Source organism: Narcine bancroftii, chromosome 2, assembly GCF_036971445.1.
Source record: "Narcine bancroftii isolate sNarBan1 chromosome 2, sNarBan1.hap1, whole genome shotgun sequence".
Lineage (NCBI taxonomy): Eukaryota > Metazoa > Chordata > Chondrichthyes > Torpediniformes > Narcinidae > Narcine > Narcine bancroftii.
Genome location: NC_091470.1, coordinates 194,942,940 through 194,968,273, shown reverse-complemented (window position 1 = coordinate 194,968,273; position 25,334 = coordinate 194,942,940). Strand labels below are relative to the sequence as shown.

Sequence of the window (25,334 nt, the reverse complement as noted above, 5' to 3'; positions counted from 1 at the left end):
CCCTCTGAGAGCTAACTGTTCTCCATCTGCCTGCAAAGATCACATGATCTCCCAGGCCAGCTGTTTCCTGTAACATGGTTGTTCTTTCTGCAAAAGGCACCCTGCAAAAATTCTGTTTTGAAATGTGTGTGTACAAGCTGCTCAAGCAAGGGCGGAGAATCTTCTCTGTTACACTCGGGATTCTTCACTGTGTGAAAGGACCTATAGGGAATGGTGTGAAATAGAGGATTAACGGAAACCGGAGAAGTCGAGGTTAATGCCATCTGGTTGGAGGGGGCCCAGTCAGAAGGTGAGGTGTTGTTCCTCCAATTTACAGGTGGTTTTAGTGTGGCCATAGACAGACATGGACGGGGAATTGAAATGGGTGACCACTAAGTGGACAGAGCTGAGGCGCTCATTTCCCTAACGTCCAAAACATTACAGTTATGCTGCTGGCATCCATCATTTCTCGTTGCGGACCACTGGAGACTGGCTGAAGGGGTACCAGATATTGAATCCAGGATGTGAGGGGGTGCCGATGGCGGGTGGGAGTGCCGAGGATGAGTGGGGCTCCCGAGGGGCCCCGGTCACTGAGGACTTCCTGATCACGTTGGAGGTTTGCATCTAGAGTTCGGGTTGCTGACGGTTTGGACCGGAGAGCGAGGCTGCAGGGAGCGCTGGGGGTGAATCCACGGACACTCAGTGTCTCTGAAGGGTCTCTCTTTTGCTTCTCTTTCTCTGACTATAAGCGACGCAGGTCACTTTCTGCTGATGGCAAACTTATGTCTGTCAGACTAAATGCAATTTTGTGTAATATCACATATGACAATAAAAGAATCTTGAATTATGCAGAGTGATTATGCATATTATGCAATTATGCAGTGAATGGGCAAGGGTCTGGTAGATGGAGTACCATGCTGGTAAATGTGAGGTTATCCACTTTGGAAGGAAAAATGGAAGATCAGAATATTATTTAAATGGCAATTGATTGCAGCCTGGTGCCGTGCAGGACTTGGGACGGCTTGTGCATGAATCGCAAAAGGTTGGCTTGCAGATGCAACAGGTTATTAAGCCTTCATCACTGGAGGGGTTGAATTTAGGAGCAGAAAGGTTCTGCTGCGGCTGTACAAGGTCCTGGTGAGGCCGCATCTGGAGCACGGCAGGCAGTTCTGGTCTTACTTGAAGAAGGATGGCCTGGTTTTGGAGGCGGTGCAGAGGAGATTCACCAGGTTGATTGCGGGGATGAGGGAGAGGTTGAGTCATCTGGGACTGTACTCGCTGGAATTTAGAAGAATGAGAGGGGATCTGTCAGAAACATATAAAATTATGAAAGGCATAGATAATATGGAGGTAGGTAGATTGTTCCCATGGGTAGGGTAGACCGGAACTAGGGGGCATAGCCTCCAGATTCAGGGTAGCAGCTTTAGAACAGAGATGAGGAGAAACTGCTTTACGCAGAGGGGGGGGGGGGGGGGGGTGAATCTGTGGAATTCCATTGGAGGCGAGCTCAATAAATATATTTAAGACCAGGTTGGATTGTTACATAGTCAGGGAATTAAGAGATATGGGGAAAAGGCAGTGGAGATGAGCCCATCATCAGATCAGCAGTGATCACTTTGATTGGCGGAGCAGGCTTGATGGGCCGAATGTCCGACCCCGGCTCCTTGTGCACTTCGTAGCAAGAGGTTTTTGGTTGGATCAATGGTACAGTGAGCAGCACCACTTGCACTGATTTTTCCCAGGAGCTGCCTGATTTCTTGGAAGTAACTGGGTGTCTGATAACACTTCACTGAATCGAGCCAAATAGTGATTGAACTTTGACAATGTGTCATGGTTACTGGCAGTGATTAGACCTCATGCTTTGTAAAAGGATGGTTTAGAGCAGCGGTTTTCAAACCCTTTCTTCCCTCCTTAAGTCATCCCTGGGCCGTCGGAGCTCTGTGATTGGTAAGGGGTTGTTTAAAGTGGGATGTGAGTGGGAAGACTGAGAATCACTTCTCTAGACCCAATTATTACTGAAATATTTTGCTCGAGAAAAATAGTCATTGCCCATTTCCTTTGGAGTTCTGAAAACGTGCACATAACGAGTCAGAGGGACAATTAAAACAGTGGTTTTCAAACCTTTTCTTCGCACCCACAGACTACTTTAAGTAATGCCGTACTAAGCACAGAACATTGACAGGGAATTGAAATGGGTGGCCATTGTTGCAGTGGACAGAGCTGAAGCGCTCATTTCCCTGACATCCCAAACATTACAGTTACGCTGCTGGCATCAATCATTCCTCGTTGCGGACCGCTGGAGACTGGCTGAAGGGGTACCAGATATCGAATCCGGGATGTGAGGGGTTTAAGGTCATCAAGAGCATCAAGTTCCTTGGAGTGCACTTGGCGGAGAACCTCACCTGGTCCCTTAACACCAGCTCCATGCCCAAGAAAGCCCAGCAGCGCCTCAACTTCCCGCAAAGGCTGAGGAAAGTCCATCTCCCACCCTCCACCTTCACTACATTCTCCAGAGGATGTATCAAGAGCATCCTGTGCAACTGCATCACCACCTGATTTGGAAGCTGCACAACCTCGGACTGCAAGACCCCCGCAGAGGATAGTCAGCGGAAAAGATCACTGGGGGCTCTCTTCCCACCATGAAGGACGTCTACAGCACTCGATGCAGGCAAAAGACAATAAACATTGTGAAGGACACACCTCTCATGTAAACTGTTCTCCCTTCTGCCATCTGGTAGGAGGTACTGCAGCACTCAGGTCCTTACGTCCAGATTGGTCAACAGTTCTTCCCAACAAGCCATCAGGCTTCTGAACTCCCAGAACATTTGTGGATAGTGTCCCATGGACATTTACTGTATATGTCTTAATATTTTAATGTGTTTAACCTCTTTTCTAATTTATATTTAAGTAAATCTGCACCGTGGTCCTGGAGAAATGTTATCTTTACCGTGCGAGCACGGTATGAACGATAAATACAGGAGACTTGAGAACGTCCATGACATAGGGATTACTTAAGGTGGTAGTGAGTGAGCAGAGAACAAAACAAAGGACTCTACATCACCTTTGTTGACCTCACCAAAGCCTTCGACACCGTGAGCAGGAAAGGGCTTTGGCAAATATTAGAGCACATCGGATGCCCCCAACATGGTTCCTCAACATGGCTATCCAACTGCACGAAAACCAACAAGGTCGGGTCAGATAGAGCAATGAGCTCTCTGAACCCTTCTCCATTAATAATGGCGTGAAGCAAGGCTGTGTTCTCGCACCAACCCTCTTTTCAATCTTCTTCAGCATGATGCTGAACCAAGCCATGAAAGACCTCAACAATGAAGACGCTGTTACCGCACGGATGGCAGTCTCTTCAATCTGAGGCGCCTGCAAGCTCACACTAAGACACAACAGAAACTTGTCCGTGAACTACTCTTTGCAGACGATGCTGATTTAGTTGCCCATTCAGAGCCAGCTCTTCAGCGCTTGACGTCTTGTTTTGCGGAAACTGCCAAAATGTTTGGCCTGGAAGTCAGCCTGAAGAAAACGGAGGTCCTCCATCAGCCAGCTCCCCACCTTGACTACCAGCCCCCCCACATCTCCATCGGGCACACAAAACTCAAAACGGTCAACCATTTTACCTATCTCGGCTGCACCATTTCATCAGATGCAAGGATCGACAACGAGATAGACAACAGACTCGCCAAGGCAAATAGACTACACAAAAGAGTCTGGAAAAACAACCAACTGAAAAACCTCACAAAAATAAGCGTATACAGAGCTGTTGTCATACCCACACTTCTGTTCGGCTCCGAATCATGGGTCCTCTACTGGCATCACCTACGGCTCCTAGAACGCTTCCACCAGCGTTGTCTCCGCTCCATCCTCAACATTCATTGGAGCGCCTTCATCCCTAACATCGAAGTACTCGAGATGGCAGAGGCCGACAGCATCGAGTCCACGCTGCTGAAGATCCAGCTGCGCTGGGTGGGTCACGTCTCCAGAATGGAGGAGCATTGCCTTCCCAAGATCGTGTTATATGGCGAGCTCTCCACTGTCCACCATGACAGAGGTGCACCAAAGAAGAGGTACAAGGACTGCCTAAAGAAATCTCTTGGTGCCTGCCACATTGACCACCGCCAGTGGGCTGATATCGCCTCAAACCGTGCATCTTGGCGCCTCACAGTTCGGAGGGCAGCAACCTCCTTTGAAGAAGACCGCAGAGCCCACCTCACTGACAAAAGACAAAGGAGGAAAAACCCAACACCCAACCCCAACCAACCAATTTTCCCCTGCAACCGCTGCAACCGTGTCTGCCTGTCCCGCATCGGACTTGTCAGCCACAATCGAGCCTGCAGCTGACGTGGACATTTACCCCCTCCATAAATCTTCATCCGCGAAGCCAAGCCAAAGAAGAAAGAAGTGAGTGGACATAAAATCCCGTGCTGTCTGTAAGGTAAGGAGTTTGTAAGTTTCTCACCCCACCCCCCCCCCCTCCACCACCCTGTGTCTGTGTGGATTTCACACCACCAGTGACCAGGGTTCGAATCCCATGCTGTCTGTAAGGAGTTGGTACCTTTTGTTTGTGTGGGTTTTCACTGGGGGCTCCGGTTTCCTCCCACCAGGGGTTGAAGGTTAAATGGGTGAAATTGGGCGGAACGGACACGTGGGCCAAAAGGGCCTGTTACCATGCTGTATGTCTACGTTAAAAGAAGAAATAAAGGATCCACGCACAGATCTGTATCCATTAAACAAAACTATAGATTAGTGAGGAAGGGTACAGGAGGGAGATCGATATCACATCAACAACCTTGCACTCAATGTCAGAAAAACCAAGGAGGAAGTCAGGCGAACACGATCCAGTCCTCATTGATGGGTCAGCAGTGCAGAGAGTCACAGATTTCAAATTCCTGGGTGTCAACATCTGCAAGGATCTGTCCTGGAACTTCCACATTGATGCAATCACGAAGAAGGCTTGCCAGCGGCAATACTTCGCGAGGTGTCTGAGTAGATTTGGTACGTCACTGAAGACTCTCCTAAATCTCTACAGGTGGACCGTGGAGAGTATTCTGGCCAGTTGCATCGCTGTCTGGTACGGATGTGCCAATGATCTGGACAAGAAAAATCTCCAGAGGGTTGTTAACTTGGCCTGCGACATCACAGGCACCAGATTCCACTCCATCGAGGACATGTACAAGAGGCGGTGTCTTAAGGAAACAGCCCCTATCATCAAGGCCATGTTCTCTTCACTCTGCTACCATCGGGAAGGAGGTGCAGGAGCCTGAAGACGAGTACCCAGCAGCACAAGGACAGCTTCTTCCCCTCTGTCCTCAGATTCCTGAATGAACAATGAACCACAGACACTGCCTCATTTTGTCCTTTTCTTGCCCTATATTTATTTATTTGTGTAAAGTTGTTTATTTGAATGTTTGCTCTGTGATGTTGCCGCAAAACAACGAATTTTGTGACCTGTTTATGACATTAAATTCTGATTCAGATTCTGAATATTGCATTCACTCTGTACCATCTGATATCTCTCCTTAACTCTGCACTTTAAAATTTTTAAATTTAAATTTAGACACACAGCACGGTAACAGACCCTTCTGGCCCATGAGCCCACACCACCCAATTACATCCGATTGACCTCCAACCCCCGGAACATTTCGAACTTCTATACAGTTTTGTACTACAAGATGCTAACCTGGACTTACTACAAATGTGCTGTGTAAAGTGTGCTGACCGGCTGCATCACGGCTGGTACAATAGGGATATTCAAAAGACCTTGAGTCAGGCAGGCTGCCTCACTTTGACCTTTCATGCACGATTTTTATTGTTGTCAGGGGGTTTGTGTGAATGTTTGCGGTGACACTGCTGCAATACAACTAATTCTGTGACTTGTTCATGACAATAACCTCCGATTCTGAATTAAAAGAAGAAATCAAGGGTTTTGCGATACATGCACACATCTGTAACCATTCAACAAAGCTATAGATCTGCATATCAATTGGAACCAAGTGAAGTTCACAAATTCCCCTTTGCCAAACTGTGCATTGGCCATCCCCAAGCATGGAGAAGGCCAGTGGCCGAGGGGAGTTCCACCTTCCGCTGTGGTCATTGGCCATCCCAGAGCATGGGGAAGGCCAGAGAAAGGCCAGTTCCACCTCCCGCTGCAGTCAAGTTTTGTGGGTGTTTGAACAATTCCATCCCCCACATTGGGTGCAGCAGTGATGGAGCGTTCAAGCAACCACTGCCTCCATCCCTGCACAAATTTTGCTCTGTCATCTGAATGGGCCACATTACTACCTTGCATTGGATTTCACCTTGGCAGCAAGAATCCTTTATACTTGGCCCCATGACAACGATCAAAAAACAGGGCAGCGAAAGGTTTCCAAACAGCCTGTGATGCAAGAATTTCAGCGTTAGGTTTCCTCTGCCATATCTAATCATGTGGCATTTAAAACTGCAGTCGACTCTGTAAGCCGGAAGAACACCTCCGGTCATTTCTCTTAAAGTTGACGTGGACGTTTATCGCTTTCCCTTTACACAATTATATTGGGTCAAAAATCCTAGAATCTCTGCCCAGCAAAGATGCTCTTTATAGACCGCAGTTCAGCACTTAGCATCAAAGCTGATCAGCAAACTCCTACAGCGATTAGATCATGGATTTCCTCACCTCCAGACCACAATCAGTGAGGATTGGCAAGAACTCCTCAATCTCCATCAGTACCGGAGCGCAACCGGGCTGCGTCCTTAGCCGCCTGCTCTACTCACTTTACACCTGTGTGGCTCGGTGCGGCAATAACACCACCTACAGTTATCCACAGGGGTGTGAGCCAGTACGTTGGATACCTCTTTTAGACCCAGTGGTTCCCCCGTGCTTGAAATTTCCGGTGATGATGGGTAATGGGCTAAAGCAAATTTCATCCACATCCTTTAATGAAACTGTTCTCCCCACCCACATTTATGACCCCAAACCTATGAAGTGATTCACCAATCAACTCAGCTGGAGGGAACAGCTCACCTCAGCCCCTACCCGCCATGAATGAAAACTTTGCTGACAAATCCAATGAACTCCTGCGTTCTGGCCTAACATCAATCGCCCTTGGTTTGCCTCTCCCATTCTGTTTGCTTTCAGCAATAAGATTTTATGATCTTAAAGAGGGTGTGTGAGCCAGATATCTGCTCCAATCGTTCTGTTCAAGTTCCCTCATGTTCTCCGTTCCCACCACTTTTTTCATCCGTCAGTTCTGGAATCTTAAATTGTTAGATCTTTGGTTTAATCTTTCAGATGCTTTTATCTTCTTGAATTTTCTGCTTAAACATTTCTCTTTTCTTAATCTCTCTCTTCTCTCCTTTCCCCTCTTTCTCTCCTTTTTCTTCTCTTTCAAACAACCCTCTGACTATTCCGAGAACACGTGATCCTTGTAAGGACCCGCCTTTCATCGTTTCATCACATGAAAACTGTACAAATGCAAGTTCTTCCCTTGTATTTCACCCAACCTGCAAATCAGGAGTCAAACATTCAGCACCTTGAGACTGTCCTGTCAGTCAATAAGGTTGCAACAGACTCTTCATTAACGTGAGCAACACCTTGCTGGGGAGACTTTGCAAGGAAAGGAAATATTTCAAATTATTTATTTAGATGTACAGCACGGTAATAGGCCCTTCCGGCCCATGACTCCGTGCTGCGCAATTACACCCAATTGACTTACAACCCCCAGTACGTTTCAAACGGTGGGAGGGAACCGGAGCATCTGGCCCCCCCTCTACACTAACCGTACCCCCTCTACACTAACCATGCCCCCTCCATACTAATTGTACCCCCTCTACACTAATGTGCCCCCCTCTACACTAACCGTGCCCCCTCTGCACTAACCATTCCCCCCTCTACTCTAACCGTACCCCCTCTACACTAATGTCCCCCCTCTACACTAACCATGCCCCCTCTACACTAACCGTGCCTCCTCTACACTAACCGTGCCCCCTCTACACTAACCGTGCCCCCTCTACACTAACCGTGACCCCCCTCTCCACTAACCGTGCTCCCTCTACACTAATGTCCCCTCTACATTAACGTGCCCCCCTCTACACTAACCGTGCCCCCTCTACACTAACATCCCCCTCTACACTAACGTGCCACCCTCTACACTAACTGTGCTCCCTCTACACTAACTATGCCCCCCTCTACACTAACATCCCCTCTACACTAACGTGCCCCCCTCTACACTAACCGTGACCCCTCTACACTAACCGTGCCCCCTCTACTCTAACGTGCCCCCCCTCTACACTAACTGTGCTGGTTATTCAACTCAGGCAATTTTAATAGCTTCTTTTGGATTTCCGAAATGCTTTGACATTCATGAATTTGATGGAACCTAGCAGAGAAATAATTTATGTGGTCTATCTGACCCTGTTGAGCTACTTGAAGGCGGACATCCTAGTCCTCTCTTCACCTTCAATATGTGTTTTCCATTTCTCTTCTACCCATCTCTGTTTCTCCTCAAATCTCCTGGGCTCCAGCACCTCTGAAAAAGTTCAGCAGCATCCAGGACATGGGGAGAGGGAACATCCGGTACTCCCATTTGTGGACGCAAATTGGGAGGTCGCTTCTCTGATCACCTTCACTCCGTCTGCACCAGTGACAGTGACCTCCCAGTAGCCAACCTTTTCAGTTCTTTGTCACACTTCCCACCCCCCACCCCCCACTACACACACACACACACGTCAGTCCAGGGCCTCATGTACCGTCCCACCAAGACCACCCATAAATTGGAGGAACACCACCTAATTTTCCGTCTGGGACTCTCCAGATAATTTCTGCTATCCTGCTCTCCTCTTCCCCCCCCCCCCCAGCCATCCCTCCTCTCCTTGATCGCTGCTATCCCTTCCCTCCCTTCTCTACATATCACCTCCTGCCTTTGGACTTCCTTTCCCCCACCCCCTACTCTTGTTCAGATACCTGCCGACATTTTTCTATTCCTCGATGAAGGGCTCAAGCCCAAAGCTTTGGTGGTGTATTTTTACCTTTGCTCTATAAAGGTCACTGCATGATCTGCTGAGTTTCTCCAGTGTTGTGTTTGTACTTCAACCACGGTGTCTGCAGACTTTCACGTTTTACACCCGCTGTGGTCTCGGAGAGGATGGGTGTAGACTGGGAGCTTGCTTCGCTAGCACCTCGGCTCTGTCTGCCGCAAGAGTGTGGATCTCCCAGTGGATACCCATTTCAATTCCCCGTCCCACATCTGCCCATGGTCTCCAGGTGCTCTGATTCCCTCCCAGTGTTTGAAACATACTGGGGGTTGTAAGTCAATTGGGTGCACGGCCAGAATGAAACCACTCTCAAATTAGAGGAACCACACCCGACTGGATACCCTCCAACTGGATAGCATTAATGTGGACTACCCCTCGCCCCATCTTCTTCCCCTTCTCCTTTCCTCACATTCTCTCTCTCTCTCTCTCTACCCCCCCCCCCCCCTTTCCTCTGTTTCCTTTCACAGAGCCTAAATCCATTCTAACCTCTCCTCTTATCATATCCAGTTAATATTGATTGTCTGTTGGTCTGGACCCCTCCCCTCTCATTCTTCCCCCATTCTTCAATTCAGGTGCCTGTCTACTTCTTGCTTATACCTGGAAGAAGGGCTCAGTCCAGAAACATCGGCAATATGTCTTTATCTCCTGTGGACGCTGTAAGACCAGCTGAGTTCCTTCAGCATTTCTGTGTGTTTATGGCTAGGATAACAGATATTGTGCTGGATCCCTCTACGAATATTCCAAGGTCTTCAGACCCAACATGTTATTTCGTGACATGTTCATGACAATAAATTCTGATTCTGATTCTGATTTTGATAACACTGGGCAACAATTTTTTTTCCAAAGATTTGCTTCCTGAAAAGAAATTGGGGATTATGATCAACAACTTCAAGCCGAACACAGAGATAATTTCAGATTTGTTTCATCACGTTAGAAGTTGGAGAATCTTTAAAATAACTTTTATTGAATTTACCGTGTTCAATCGCATCAAGACGCTGACACATTACGTTAGTTCAACTGACCTAAAAATGTTTTGCCACTGATTTTCGTTTGTTCTCAGCATCTGATGCCTCTCATGTCAGTGTCCAACAATAGTCAGCCAGCGTCGATGGGTTCCAGTTGCCCTGATCCCACTTTTCCACTGTCACAATGTCCTGGTGAAACCGTTCACCATATTCGTCGTTGACGGCACCGAGATTGGCCGGGAAGACGTCCAAGGGCAGATGCAGAAAATGAATTTTCAACGACATGTTGCCCTTCATGGTTTTGTCTGCTTGAAGACGACTTAAAATATGACAGGAAATGACAAAATAGGTGATATTTAAAGGAAAATGGTACCTGATAGAAAAAAAATTCAAAACCATAAAATACACACAATATTGTTCAGGAAGCAAAATCTTCGCTGTCCAGTTTAATCAATGCTTTCTGGGACCGATATTGACAGTAAATTCTCTTCCGCTCCCCCCCCCCCGACCCATAAAAGGGGCGGTTCCTTTTTATTATCGAGGCGGGGCTTGGAATTGTACAAAGGGCGGTTTCCCCACCCCTTGACAATGTACATCTCAGACAGCAGGGAGGGGGCAACCAGAGCAGGCCAGGAGTCATATGGGCACCGTCTCACGATGTTGAAACCGCACAGCGAGAGGCTGCGGCTGCGATGGTGGTTGGAAGCGCATTGTGTAGCGACAGAGACGTGGGCCCGGCTCAATGTAGCCAGTTGCGGCGCCGTTCAAATTGACAAACGTTGTTAGTGCACCCGGAACTTGCTCCTCTCCTCTCTCTCTCTCTCTCTCTCTCTCTCCCTCTCTCTCCCTCTCCTCCTCCTCCACTCTCTCTCTCCCTCTCCTCCACTCTCTCCCTCTCCTCCACTCTCTCCCTCTCCTCCACTCTCTCCCTCTCCTCCACTCCCTCCCTCTCCTCCACTCTCTCTCTCTGCACCCCCTCTCTCTCTCTGCACCCCCTCTCTCTCTCTGCACCCCCTCTCTCTCTCTGCACCCCCTCTCTCTCTCTCTGCACCCCCTCTCTCTCTCTGCACCCCCCTCTCTCTCTCTGCACCCCCTCTCTCTCTCTGCACCCCCTCTCTCTCTCTGCACCCCCTCTCTCTCTCTGCACCCCCTCTCTCTCTCTGCACCCCCTCTCTCTCTCTGCACCCCCTCTCTCTCTCTGCACCCCCTCTCTCTCTCTGCACCCCCTCTCTCTCTCTGCACCCCCCCTCTCTCTCTGCACCCCCCCTCTCTCTCTGCACCCCCTCTCTCTCTCTGCACCCCCCCCTCTCTCTCTGCACCCCCTCTCTCTCTCTGCACCCCCTCTCTCTCTCTGCACCACCTCTCTCTCTCTGCACCCCCTCTCTCTCTCTGCACCCCCTCTCTCTCTCTGCACCCCCTCTCTCTCTCTGCACCCCCTCTCTCTCTCTGCACCCCCTCTCTCTCTCTGCACCCCCTCTCTCTCTCTGCACCCCCTCTCTCTCTCTGCACCCCCTCTCTCTCTCTGCACCCCCCTCTCTCTCTCTGCACCCCCTCTCTCTCTCTGCACCCCCTCTCTCTCTCTGCACCCCCTCTCTCTCTCTGCACCCCCTCTCTCTCTCTGCACCCCCTCTCTCTCTCTGCACCCCCTCTCTCTCTCTGCACCCCCTCTCTCTCTCTGCACCCCCTCTCTCTCTCTGCACCCCCTCTCTCTCTCTGCACCCCCTCTCTCTCTCTGCACCCCCTCTCTCTCTCTGCACCCCCTCTCTCTCTCTGCACCCCCTCTCTCTCTCTGCACCCCCTCTCTCTCTCTGCACCCCCTCTCTCTCTCTGCACCCCCTCTCTCTCTCTGCACCCCCTCTCTCTCTCTGCACCCCCTCTCTCTCTCTGCACCCCCTCTCTCTCTCTGCACCCCCTCTCTCTCTCTGCACCCCCTCTCTCTCTCTGCACCCCCTCTCTCTCTCTGCACCCCCTCTCTCTCTCTGCACCCCCTCTCTCTCTCTGCACCCCCTCTCTCTCTCTGCACCCCCTCTCTCTCTCTGCACCCCCTCTCTCTCTCTGCACCCCCTCTCTCTCTCTGCACCCCCTCTCTCTCTCTGCACCCCCCTCTCTCTCTCTCTGCACCCCCTCTCTCTCTCTGCACCCCCTCTCTCTCTCTGCACCCCCTCTCTCTCTCTGCACCCCCTCTCTCTCTCTGCACCCCCTCTCTCTCTCTGCACCCCCTCTCTCTCTCTGCACCCCCTCTCTCTCTCTGCACCCCCTCTCTCTCTCTGCACCCCCTCTCTCTCTCTGCACCCCCTCTCTCTCTCTCTGCACCCCCTCTCTCTCTCTCTGCACCCCCTCTCTCTCTCTGCACCCCCTCTCTCTCTCTGCACCCCCTCTCTCTCTCTGCACCCCCTCTCTCTCTCTGCACCCCCTCTCTCTCTCTGCACCCCCTCTCTCTCTCTGCACCCCCTCTCTCTCTCTGCACCCCCTCTCTCTCTGCACCCCTCTCTCTCTGCACCCCTCTCTCTCTGCACCCCTCTCTCTCTGCACCCCTCTCTCTCTGCACCCCCCTCTCTCTCTGCACCCCCTCTCTCTCTGCACCCCCTCTCTCTCTGCACCCCCTCTCTCTCTGCACCCCCTCTCTCTCTGCACCCCCTCTCTCTCTGCACCCCCCTCTCTCTGCACCCCCCTCTCTCTGCACCCCCCCTCTCTCTGCACCCCCCCTCTCTCTGAACCCCCCCTCTCTCTGCACCCCCCCTCTCTCCACCCCCCCCTCTCTCCACCCCCCCCTCTCTCCACCCCCCCCTCTCTCCACCCCCCCCTCTCTCCACCCCCCCCTCTCTCCACCCCCCCCTCTCTCCACCCCCCCCCTCTCTGCACCCCCCCTCTCTCCACCCCCCCCTCTCTCCACCCCCCCCTCTCTCCACCCCCCCCTCTCTCCACCCCCCCCTCTCTCCACCCCCCCCTCTCTCCACCCCCCCTCTCTCCACCCCCCCCTCTCTCTCTCTCCACCCTCTCTCTCTCTCTCCACCCTCTCTCTCCACCCCCCGCTCTCTCTCTCTCCACCCTCTATATCTCTCTCCACCCCCTTTCTCCTCCTCTGCCTCTCCCTGCTGCATGAGTGCTCCGGTGGTTGAAGGCACCATGTCCAGCGAGACGTCGCCGCTGTTGAACTACCGGCTGTACAACGTGGCCGGCGGGGGATTCGCGGAGAGCTGCGGCGCTGGCCCCACGCAGGAGGTGTCTATCTGCAGCAGCGGCGGCTCGGGGCCTGACGACAGCCGAAAGCTTTCGACATTCTTCGGGGTCGTGGTCCCGACCGTCCTGTCCATGTTCAGCATTGTAATCTTCATGAGAGTTGGTAAGGCTTTCATCTTCCGATTCATGGGAGCGGATTGAATGGTTAACGCGCTGTGACCTGTCTTCTTGCACACCCAGGGATTAAATTGTGGACTTCAGTGTCAACTATCTCAAGCTCTCCTGCAGGTTGAATCATGGAATAGAGGAGCAGGGATGTGATGCTGAAAAGGATGTGTTGATGTTGGAGAGCGTCCAGAGGAGGATCACAAGGGCAATTCTGGGATGAAAGGGTTATATGAGGAGTGTTTGATGGCTCTTGGCCTGTACTCGTTGGAATTTAGGGGGGGAGGAATCTTTGGAACATTTTGAACATGGACAGAGTAGGTGTGGAAAGGCGGCGGCAGAGTCTGGGACTAGAGGGCTCAACTTCAGGGTGGAAGGGCATCTGCTTGGAGGGATTTCTTCAGCCGGGAGGGCGGCAAACCTGCAGAATTTGTTACCGCGGGCGGTGGTGGAGACCCGGTCACTGGGTGTGTTTAAGGCAGGAGATGGACAGGGTCTTGATGAGCCAGGGCACCAAAGGTTATGGGAAGAAGGCCAGGACTGGGGTGGGGGGGATGGCTCAGCTCACGATTGGGTGGTGGGGCAGACTTGATGGGCTGAGCAGCCTATTTTCTGCTCCTGGGTCTTATAAAAGAGTGGGTTACATTTTTGCACCACTTAATAAATAATGTAGCATCTTTTAATCTGTTTTTTTTTATTAAATATTTGACCCTCCTTTTGTTTAAACATTCCAATGGGATATCTTGACAAAGGGCTCAAGCCCGAAACGTCAGTGATGTATCTTTACCTTTGCAACACTGTTTGGCCTGCTGAGTTTCTCCAACATGGTGTTTATACTTCAATCACGGTGTCTACAAATTTTCGTGCTTCACTTACTGCAAATGAAGGATGTACGGTTTGAAGTCCTTTGGGTTGTAACTTTTTCCCTCGTCTGAACCAAGAAAAGGTCCGAGGTCCACGTTACCGCCGCTCGTAGCTGATTGTGCAACTCCAGTTCCTGCTTTCTCTCCCTCTTCCAGTCACATGTAACAAGATCAATCAAATTGGGTTTTATTTGAGGATTTGGATTAATGAGGGAGACGGGGCACTTCAAGGGCATAACTAGGGTGAAACAGGAAATTCTGCAGGTGAATGCACAAATGTTGCAGGAGGAAACTCGGCCAGTCCCACACCGTCCACAGGAGGCAAAGATTCACTGACGAAGGGCTTTTGCCCGAAATGTCAGTTACACTTTGCTTCCTGTGGACACTGTGAGACCTGCTGAGGTTCTCCAGCATTTTTGTGTATTTACCAAGGATGTACCGGGGTATTTAATTAGTATTAACAAATAATACAATCCATATTAGTCTTGTAGAGTTTGTACTTTCTCTCCGTGACCGCGTGAGTTTTCCCGGGGGGGCTTTGGTTTCCGAAACGTTGTGGGTCAATTGGGTTCATGGGCCACAAAAATGCAGTATAACAATCAATAAACAGCAAGTCTAACACTCTTCTGCTCACGGGGACCCTGGTTTACAATGGCTGGCTTGGATGGTTTCGGAACTCATGGTCACCGATTACAGATTCTGGTGCCAAGAGAAGTCCAAAGAACTTGCTCACACTTGGTTAATAGACCATCAGATACAGGAGCAGATATCGGCCATTCCACTGTGAGCTGATCCACTCAGCCCCTGTCTCCTCTGACCTTGCCTATTCAAATACCTATCAATCTCTGCCTCCCCACAGCCACCTGTGGTATCAAATCCCACAGGTTCGCTGCCCTCTGGCTAAAGAAATTCTTCTGTTTTAAACAGGCACCCTTCAATCCTGAAGTTGTGCCCTCTTGTCCTAGACTCCCCTACCATGGGTAACAACATTACCACATCTACTCTGTCCAGGCCTTTCAACGTTCAAAATACTTCTGAGGTTCCCCTCTCCAAGGAGTCCAGTCCGAGCATCCCTTCATTCCAGGAATAATTTTTGTGAACCCTCTCCACCGCCAGCAAATCCTTAAGTAAGGAACCCAAAACTTACCCACCCTCCATGAGGCCTCATAAAGCCTCAACATCACATTCCCTACTCTTGTATTCTATTCCTCTAGAGATGCACGCCAATATTGCATTTGCCTTCACCACCGACTCAAGCTGGAGGTCAATATTTAGAGTATCCCGCACGAGGACTCCCAAGTCTTTCACATCTCCGAATTTTGAATTCTCTCCCACCCAAATAAGAGTCTGCCTGTTTATTTCCTCGTCCCAAGGGCATGACCGTTCACTTTCCAACACTGAATTTCATTTGCCACTTTAAAAGTTAGACAGACCCACCCAACTACACCCAAATGACCTCCAACCCCTACGATGTTTTGAAAGGTGGGAGGAAACCGGAGCCCCCGGAGGAAGCCCACGCAGACACGGGGAGAACGTACAAACTCCTTACAGACTTGGACCCCGGTCCTGATCGCTGGCGCTGTGAAGGCGTTTCGCCAACCGCACCACCCTTCTCTGCCCATCCTCCTAAATGTCGTGCAGCCTCTCCTCCTTTATCCTGCCCCTCCACCTTTGTACAATCAAAGAGCCTGCCCTTCTTTCCTAATCTGCACATACTAATTGGCTGTATCCCTTAAAGCTAACAAATTCTTCATGGAAAAAAAACAAGTCTCGCATTGTTATCCAATCTCGATTTTCCCCAAAAAACAATCTCATATTATCATGTGGACATTCCTGGTCTGCAGGTTTGAAGGCCCTAATGGACCACAGGAATCTGGACTGCTTCTTGCTTATCTAGTTAATTTGGAGTCTGTGAGCTAGCTGACTACTCTTCTAAACAGAAAGATCTGGTTTTAACCCTCTCATTACAGCCCCAGGTGTGGCTTCCAACTCTTTTTAGGATGTCCACAATGAAATTGGCCTCAACGCCCCTCTCAAGTTTATTATCATTTCGGATTTGTTATCAGAGTACATATGTGGCATCACATACGACCCTGAGTTCCTTTTCTCCTGCAGAATTTCCGCTTATTGGTAGTGCAAAAAAAAACCTGTACGCAGTGGACACGTAAACAAACTGACTGCAATATAGAGAGGAACAAAATCAATAGCGTGCAAGTCCATTCTGTATACAAGTCCCTGATCGAGTTTGTCATTGAGGAGTCTGATGGTGGAGGGGGAGCATCTGTTCCTGAACCTGGTGGTTGTGAGTCTTGTGGCCCCGACACCTCTTTCCTGATGGCAACAGCGAGAACAGAGCGTGTACTGGGTGGGGGGGGGGGGTCCCTTGATGATCGTTGCTGCTCTCCGACGGCAGCTTTCCCCACAGACGGTGGGGTAGGGTTTTGCCTGTGATTTCCTGGGCTCTACCTTTTCCAGGAGTTTTTGCCCAGGGGTATTGGCATTTCCCCCCTCTCCCCCATATCAGACTGTGATGCAGCCGATCAACACACTTTCCGCTGCATCTCTGTAGAAGTTTGCCAGGGTTTCTGATGTCATACCGAACCTCCACAAACTCCTGAGGAAGTGGAGGTGCTGATGTGCTTTCTTCATGATGCTGTTAGTGTGTTGGGTCCAGGAATGGTCCTCCAAGTTGGTGACTCCCAAGAACTTAAATTTGTTCACCCTCTCCAGCTCTGATTTTCCCCAACGATCACTGTGTTGTACACCTCTGGTTTTCCCTTCTTGAAGTCATTTATCAGCTCCTTTGATCCAATTGTACGTGCCACCTGATGAAACAGCCTTCTCCAGTTGGTGCAAAACATGCAGACAACACAGCCAAATTTAACACATGTATAGGCAAACAATACACATTGCAGGACAAGTGTTCAGCTATAGAAATAAATATCACTTTGTAAATATGTCTTGGAGGGTTAGTGTGAGCGGTTCCTTTGGTCATTTCTCCCCGTGGAATGAAGCTGTTTCTCAGCCTGGTGGTGCTGGCTCTGATCCTCCTGTATCTCTTCCCCCAATGGGAGCAGCTGAACAGGTCAGAAGTTCCACAAGTTCACAGCTTACCAAGTGACAAAGTTTGCTCATCTCCATCCTAAATGATAGACTCTAATCATTAGATTGTGACTTCTTGTTCTGGACTTCCAGTAACACCAGCAATGTTTTCCCTGCATCTACTCTGCCTAGTTCTGTCCAAATCTTGTATGTTGCAACAAGATCCCTTTGCAACTCAAAGTTCCAATGACAATTCAAGATTCTTTTATTGCTTCGCAATATGTGGAAAATACCAGGTTTTTGGTCCAAAAATTGGGGGTAAACTTTTACATGGGCTGAACCACCTGCCTCTTACTGTCTTAAAACTTTCCTATCCCTGCCTGTCTAAATGCTTTTTGAACATTGTGACTGCACTCACCCTTAGCTGCCTGTTTTCTTGTCCCAGCAGCCTCTGTGGAAGGTTGCCCCTCCGGCCTCCCTTAATCTGTTCTTCTTTCATCTTAAACCTTGCCCCGTAAGTCTGTGAACCCTTCCCCTGTGATCACTTGCCCCTCACTGCCATTCGGGCACCCCCCCCCCCCCCACAGCCCTTTCAAGTGAAGCCACACTTGTGAATCTGAAGGGGTCGTCTACAGCATCCGGTGCTCTACATCGGAGAGACGGGGGTGCAGACTGGGGGATTGCTTCGTTGAGCACCTCAGCTCTGTCCACTGCTATCTCAGAGATCTCCCAGTGGGCTCCCCTCCCCCCCCATTTCAATTCCCCGTCCCTGTTCCCTTACTGGCATTATCTGTCCATGGCCTCGTGCACGGCCAGACTGAGAGCACCAGCAAATTGGAGAAACAACACCTCGTCTTCAGTCTGGGCCCCCTCCAACCGGATGGCATTAACATCTTCCCCCCCCCCCCCCCCCCAACCCCACATCTTTCCCTATGACCTCCACCTCCCTGCTGGCCAGCTCTGCATTCACAAGGCCAAACTTCCCCCAGTCAATTCTCACCTTTCATCTATCCCATCCATATCTAACTGCAGTACAACTCCAATTATCCAGTGCGGTCGGGACCAGGCCCATTTTGGATAAACGGTCTTTTTAGAGAACTGGTCATTTTTAAAAAAAAAGTCCAGTAACAATCGCAAATCACTTGTAACAGTGTTTAAACAACAAACAGCAAGGGAAGGGTTTTTAATCAATAAAATAATGTTTAATTCTCACCAAAATAAAATGCTGGCCTCTGCCAATCACCCACACCTCCCCACCGAGGCCCAGCTCTTACCCATGGGCCCGAGGGTCCCCGCTCCTGCCCGGGAGCCCAAGGGTCCCCGGTCCTGCCCAAGGGTCCCTACTCCTGCCCGGGAGCCTGGGGGTTCCCGCTCCTGCCTGGGAGCCTGAGGTCTGCTCCTGCCCGAGGGTCCCCGCTCCTGCCTGTGACCCCAAGGTCCGTTGCTTCCCCAGTCAGTTCGACTCAGAAAAAAGTTTGGATAACTGAGGATTTCAGAGAATCCGATTTTGGATTATCGGAGTTGCTGCTTTTCACTTACACCTTGAGAAAGGGCTCATGCCCGAAACATCTGTGATGTACCTTCACCTTCTGTGGATGCTGCGAGACTGGCTGAGTTGCTCCAGCATCTCTGTTTTGACGTCCTTTCCTGATGACTGTTTCTGCTGCCATCCTCTTGATCCTTTTCCAGCCTCTATAATCTTGCCATAATTTGGCAATTGGAGCAGTGCGGATAGAGCATTTAAATTGTCAAACGTTTAGTTACTAATTTCCATCCATGCAGAATCCCAATTGTGCTAGGACTCTGTACAGACTTCCCTTAGTGTTGCTATCCCTCCTCCCACCTCAAGTGGGATTTTAATGTCAAATCAGAAGTTGAATGTATTGTTGTGAATATGCTCACAAAATTGCAGCAATATTTGGCAGCTCTTGGGTTGTATTCATTAGAGTAGAGGAGAATGAGAGGCGATCTCATAGAGGCATTTTATATTTTGAAAGGTTTAGATAGGGTGGATGTGGGTAAGATGTTTCCCTTGGTGAGACAAGGAGAAAATTAGAGGTTATCCATATAAAACAGAGATTAGGAAGAACTTCTTTAGCCAGAGGGTCGTGAATCTGTGGAACCGTTGCCACGTTCAGCAGTGAAAGCCAGATCACTGGGAGTATTTAAACAAGAAATAGACAAGTATCTCATTAGTGAGGGCATCGAGGGATATGGGGAAAAGGCTGGAAATTGGAACTAGTGTAGAGTAGCTTAGTGTAGATTTATAGAACAGACTCAATGGGCCGAGTGGCCTTCTTCTGTTCCGTTGTCTTGTGAATATTACAGGTGCAGATTTGCTATAAATTACACTTTAAATGTAAATTAGTGCAAAAGAAGAGAAAATGAGGCCATGCCTGTGGGTCGTTGGTGAGGCCATGCCTGTGGGTCGTTGGTGAGGCCATGCCTGTGGGTCGTTGGTGAGGCCATGCCTGTGGGTCGTTGGTGAGGCCATGCCTGTGGGTCGTTGGTGAGGCCATGCCTGTGGGTCGTTGGTGAGGCCATGCCTGTGGGTCGTTGGTGAGGCCATGCCTGTGGGTCGTTGGTGAGGCCATGCCTGTGGGTCGTTGGTGAGGCCATGCCTGTGGGTCGTTGGTGAGGCCATGCCTGTGGGTCGTTGGTGAGGCCATGCCTGTGGGTCGTTGGTGAGGCCATGCCTGTGGGTCGTTGGTGAGGCCATGCCTGTGGGTCGTTGGTGAGGCCATGCCTGTGGGTCGTTGGTGAGGCCATGCCTGTGGGTCGTTGGTGAGGCCATGCCTGTGGGTCGTTGGTGAGGCCATGCCTGTGGGTCGTTGGTGAGGCCATGCCTGTGGGTCGTTGGTGAGGCCATGCCTGTGGGTCGTTGGTGAGGCCATGCCTGTGGGTCGTTGGTGAGGCCATGCCTGTGGGTCGTTGGTGAGGCCATGCCTGTGGGTCGTTGGTGAGGCCATGCCTGTGGGTCGTTGGTGAGGCCATGCCTGTGGGTCGTTGGTGAGGCCATGCCTGTGGGTCGTTGGTGAGGCCATGCCTGTGGGTCGTTGGTGAGGCCATGCCTGTGGGTCGTTGGTGAGGCCATGCCTGTGGGTCGTTGGTGAGGCCATGCCTGTGGGTCGTTGGTGAGGCCATGCCTGTGGGTCGTTGGTGAGGCCATGCCTGTGGGTCGTTGGTGAGGCCATGCCTGTGGGTCGTTGGTGAGGCCATGCCTGTGGGTCGTTGGTGAGGCCATGCCTGTGGGTCGTTGGTGAGGCCATGCCTGTGGGTCGTTGGTGAGGCCATGCCTGTGGGTCGTTGGTGAGGCCATGCCTGTGGGTCGTTGGTGAGGCCATGCCTGTGGGTCGTTGGTGAGGCCATGCCTGTGGGTCGTTGGTGAGGCCATGCCTGTGGGTCGTTGGTGAGGCCATGCCTGTGGGTCGTTGGTGAGGCCATGCCTGTGGGTCGTTGGTGAGGCCATGCCTGTGGGTCGTTGGTGAGGCCATGCCTGTGGGTCGTTGGTGAGGCCATGCCTGTGGGTCGTTGGTGAGGCCATGCCTGTGGGTCGTTGGTGAGGCCATGCCTGTGGGTCGTTGGTGAGGCCATGCCTGTGGGTCGTTGGTGAGCCCATGCCTGTGGGTCGTTGGTGAGCCCATGCCTGTGGGTCGTTGGTGAGCCCATGCCTGTGGGTCGTTGGTGAGCCCATGCCTGTGGGTCGTTGGTGAGCCCATGCCTGTGGGTCGTTGGTGAGCCCATGCCTGTGGGTCGTTGGTGAGCCCATGCCTGTGGGTCGTTGGTGAGCCCATGCCTGTGGGTCGTTGGTGAGCCCATGCCTGTGGGTCGTTGGTGAGGCCATGCCTGTGGGTCGTTGTCCGTTCAGGAATCTGATGGCGGAGGGGAAGGAGCTGTCCTTGTGTCTTCAGGCTCCAGTACTTCCTTAATGATGGTAGCAGGGTGAAGAGGGCATGGCCTGGGTGGTGGGGGTAGACCAGTGGTTCTCAACCTTTCTCTCTCCATTCATATCCCACTTTAAGTATTCTCTCTGACATCGAAGCTCTGTGATTAGTAAGGGGTTGCTTAAGGTGGGATGTGGGTGGGAAGGGAAGGTTGAAAATCAGTGCTCTAGACCCAATTGTGACTGAAATATTTTGCTTGAGAAAAATTGTCATTGGCCCATTTCCTTTGGAGTTCTGAAACCGTGCACATAACAAGTCAATGAAGTACGATTAAAACAGTGGGTTTCAAACTTTTTCTTCCCACCCACATCCCACCTTAAGCAATACCGTTCTAATCACAGAGCACCGATGGCCTAGGGATTACTCAAAGTGGGATGATTGGAAAGAAAAAGGTTGAGAACCACTGGGATAGAGGCTGCTTTCTTCAGACCCCGCCTCTTGTAGATGTCCTCAATGGATTGAAGACTGATCTCCGTGATGTTGAAGGCCGAGTTAACAACTCTGCTGCCTTTTCCTGTCCTGTGTGTTGGTACCTCTGAACCAGACAATGACGCAGCCAGTCAGAATGCTCCCCACGGTGCATCTATAGAAGTTTGTAAGTGTCTTTGGTGACGTACCGAATCTCCTCAAACTCCTCAAGAACTGTAGCCGCTGGCAAGCCTTCTTCACGATTGCATCGACGTGGAGGCTTCGGGTCAGGTCTTCAGAGATGTTGACACCCAGGAATTTGAAGTTCTTGACCCTCTCCATTGCTGAGCCCTCGATGAGGACTGGATCGTGTTCTGATTTCCCCCTCCTGAAGTCCACAATCAGCTCCTTGGCTTTGCTAACATTGCATGCAAGGTTGTTGTCATCGAGCTAATCGATCTCCCACAAGAAAGTGTGCATTTCCCTAGCACCTTTCCGTACTGCTTAGACGCCTTCTCAGCCATTGAGGTGCCTTCAGAGGGCCAGCGCAGTTTGAATGGGCAACGGCGAACGTTTAGGGAGTGCAGAGCTCCAAACCTGCGTCATGAGGCCCTCCTCTTTGTCAGAGGTTGAGAGAGCTCTGTGGAGCGTGTGTGTGTGTGTGTGTGTGTGTGTGTGTGTGTGTGTGTGTGTGTGTGTGTGTGTGTGTGTGTGTGTGTGTGTGTGTGTGTGTGTGTGTGTGTGTGTGTGTGTGTGCGCGCGCGCGCGCGCGTGCGAATATATACTACTGAGAGTTGGCAGAACTGCTCTTGTTCTGCATGTGAAGTCATTACATCCTGCCACAGGTGCAAACTTCCTTATCGAGCCAGTTGTTGGCACCCATGTGATGCTGATTTGCTTCAGGGATGAATATTGATCAAGACATCTAGCAGGTAGTCACAACCGCATGAACTCTGCCTTCAGCCTATAGTGCTAGCCACAATCCCACTCCTCTACCTTTCATCACCCATTCCTTCTTTGCCTCCTCCGGACACTGTGGGACTTGCTGAGTTTCTCCAGCACTTCTGTATATTTACTACAATCATGTTTGTTTTCCCTCTTGAGCGCTGGAGAAAAAAGCTGGGAAGTGGTGGGAGGGGGGATGACTCTGTGAGTGGAGAGGGGGGTGGGGGGGTGGAGAGCTGGAGGAAAGGAAACAGAGGGATGGGGAAGGGAGGGAGAACGGGGAATCCCAGAGAATTTGAGGTTAATGCCATCTGGCTCGAGAGTGTCCAGATGGTTGTTCCTCCGGTTTACAAGTGGTCGTTGTTTGGCAGTGCATGTGGCCGTAGACAGACACGTCAGGGTGTGAGAGGGGTGCAGATGAATGAATTTATCCCTTGATAAAGATGTATCTTTGTTATATAAAGTAGCTGTTTGTCCTGCTGAGTTTCTCCAGTGTTGTTCTCTAACCCCGTTGAAAGCAGAGCTTTAATGTGTCTCTGCTAATTAAATGTAGAACATTTAGCACAGTTTGTTGTTGTGCTGACCTATGTAAACCTTGCACAAAGGAGGGAGATGTCAGGGGTGGGTTTTTTAACAGAGATTTGTGGGGGCTTGGAATGCCTCGCCAGGGGTGGTGGTGGAGGCTAGAACATCAGGGGCATTTAAGAGATTCTTAGGCACACGGATGAAAGAAAAATAGAGGGTTACGAGCTAGGAAGTGTTTAAATTTTTTTGGTAGGAATACATGGGTCAACACAACATGGAAGGCCAAAGGGCCTGTACTGTGCTGTAATATTCTCTGCTCTAAACCAGTGGTTCTCAACCTTTTTCTTCCCACTCACATCCCACTTTAAGTAATCCCTAGGCCATCGGTGCTCTGTAAGGGGTTGCCTAACGTGGGGTGTGAGTGGGAAAGGAAGGTTGAGAATCCCTGCTCTAGACCCAATTCTTACTGAAATATTTTCCTTGAGAAAATATTGTCATTCGCCTATTTCCTTTGGAGTTCTGAAACGAGTCAATGAGGGATGATTAAAACAGGGGTTTTCAATCTTTTTCTTTCCACTCATATCCCACCTTAAGCAATCCCTTACTAATCACAGAGTACCGATGGCCTAGGGATTACTTAAGGTGGGATATGAGTGGAAGGAAAAAGGTTGAGAGCCACTCCTCTAAACCGACTCCATAATAATCTATGTGGTAACTATACTTGGTTCAACCCCGCTTGGAATATTGTGTTCCATTCCAGTCACCTCACTGCAGGAATGATGTGGATGCTGTAGAGAGGGGGCAGAGGAGATTCACAAGGATGTCGCCTAGATTGGAGAACACGCCTTGTAAGTTGAGTGAACTTTTCTCCTTGGAGCAATAGATGTTGAGGGATGACCTGATAGAGGTGTACAAGATGATGAGACGTCTTCAATATGTGCCCGACATTCATTAATCCAATTCAAAGTGTTCACATGTCCAAAGATAAATTGGCTGGATTTTTTTTTTCTAATATATACTCTATTAGTGACATGCAAATCTGAAATTGCTGCATTGACACCTATGTTTTGGTCTTGTCCATCCTTAGAAAACTACTGGAAAGAATTTTAAAATATCTTTTCAACACTACTCCAGGTGATGCCAATAACTGCTCTTTTCTGGGTTATTGACCTAGACGTAGGGGATTTTTCTGCACCTGCTCAACGGGTTGTGGCCTTCTCTACATTGCTGGCTTGAAGAGCCATCGTATTCAAATGGAAAGACTCTCGAGCTCCAACAGTGATTAAATGGTTTTCTCATATTATGTCTTGTTAATACATATTATGTTCAGTAAGAAAAATTAGCTATTATATATTTGATGCATCAGTGAAATTTGAAGATGTTTGTAATGTGATTAGATGTATTTATTCTTCCAGATAAGATATAGTTTGACCTTTTTTTTATTTTGACGGTAGGATTCAAAAACTGCTCAGTTTTTGCTCAGGACAAGCTGCTCAGCTGATTTTTTTTTAAATTAGAGTAGGTTAGGTGCGGTTTTTTCATACAATACTCATGATTTATTTTTCATTTTCATCCCGTGCATTGGAGGGGGGGGGAAACCAAATTTTTACTGTTTGAAGTTTTATATTAATATACATACAGATGTGATATTGTATTTTAAGTTTTGTTTCTTTCATGTATTTCCTATTAAAAACCATTTTAAAACATTGGAAAAATAAAGACAATGAGAGGCATTGATTGTCTGGACAGCCCACAAACTTTTTCCCCTGGGGCTGAAATGGCCAACACGAGGGGGCATAGTTTGAAGGTGCTTGGAAGTCAGTACTGGGGGGGAGGGGGAAGAATGTTGTTCACACAGAGAGGGGTGGGTGCATGGAAGGCACTGCCGGTGGCAGAGGCTAGCACGGTAGGGTCCTTTAAGTAACCATTAGACAGGTACGTGGAAAATGGAGGGTTGTGTAGTAGGGAAATTCTTGGAAGTTGTTAGAGAAGTTATCGGGTCAGCACAACACAGTGGACCAAAGGGCCTGTACTGTACTGTCCTACGTAATCTAATCCTTCCCGAGTTCACACCCATAGCCCACTGTTTTTCTTGCATCCACATGCCTGTCTCGGAGTCTTTTAGATGTCCCTATCATACCAGCCCCCATCACTTGGAGTAAAGTATCCTGGTTCTTGCCTGTGGTTTCTAATTTTCATCCCGAGATCCTTCTCTAGAAAGGGTCCTGACGCGAAATGTTCAAGTTTATACATAAACCAAGATTCTGAAATCATGTCAATGGAGGGGGGAGGGAGACCCC

At 49.9% G+C, this 25,334-nt stretch overlaps 1 protein-coding gene across 2 annotated transcripts in view; it reads left to right on the top strand.

Annotated features, from left to right (window-relative positions):
• The first annotated feature begins 12,976 nt into the window (after positions 1 to 12,976).
• Positions 12,977 to 25,334, top strand: part of slc12a9 (solute carrier family 12 member 9) — a 44,740-nt gene continuing 32,382 nt past the window's right edge. For both annotated transcript variants that reach the window (XM_069919863.1, XM_069919862.1), the window contains exon 1: positions 12,977 to 13,305. In XM_069919863.1, the coding sequence (XP_069775964.1) occupies positions 13,062 to 13,305 (244 nt within the window). In that variant the 5' untranslated portion in view covers positions 12,977 to 13,061. The remainder of the gene's footprint in view (positions 13,306 to 25,334) is intronic.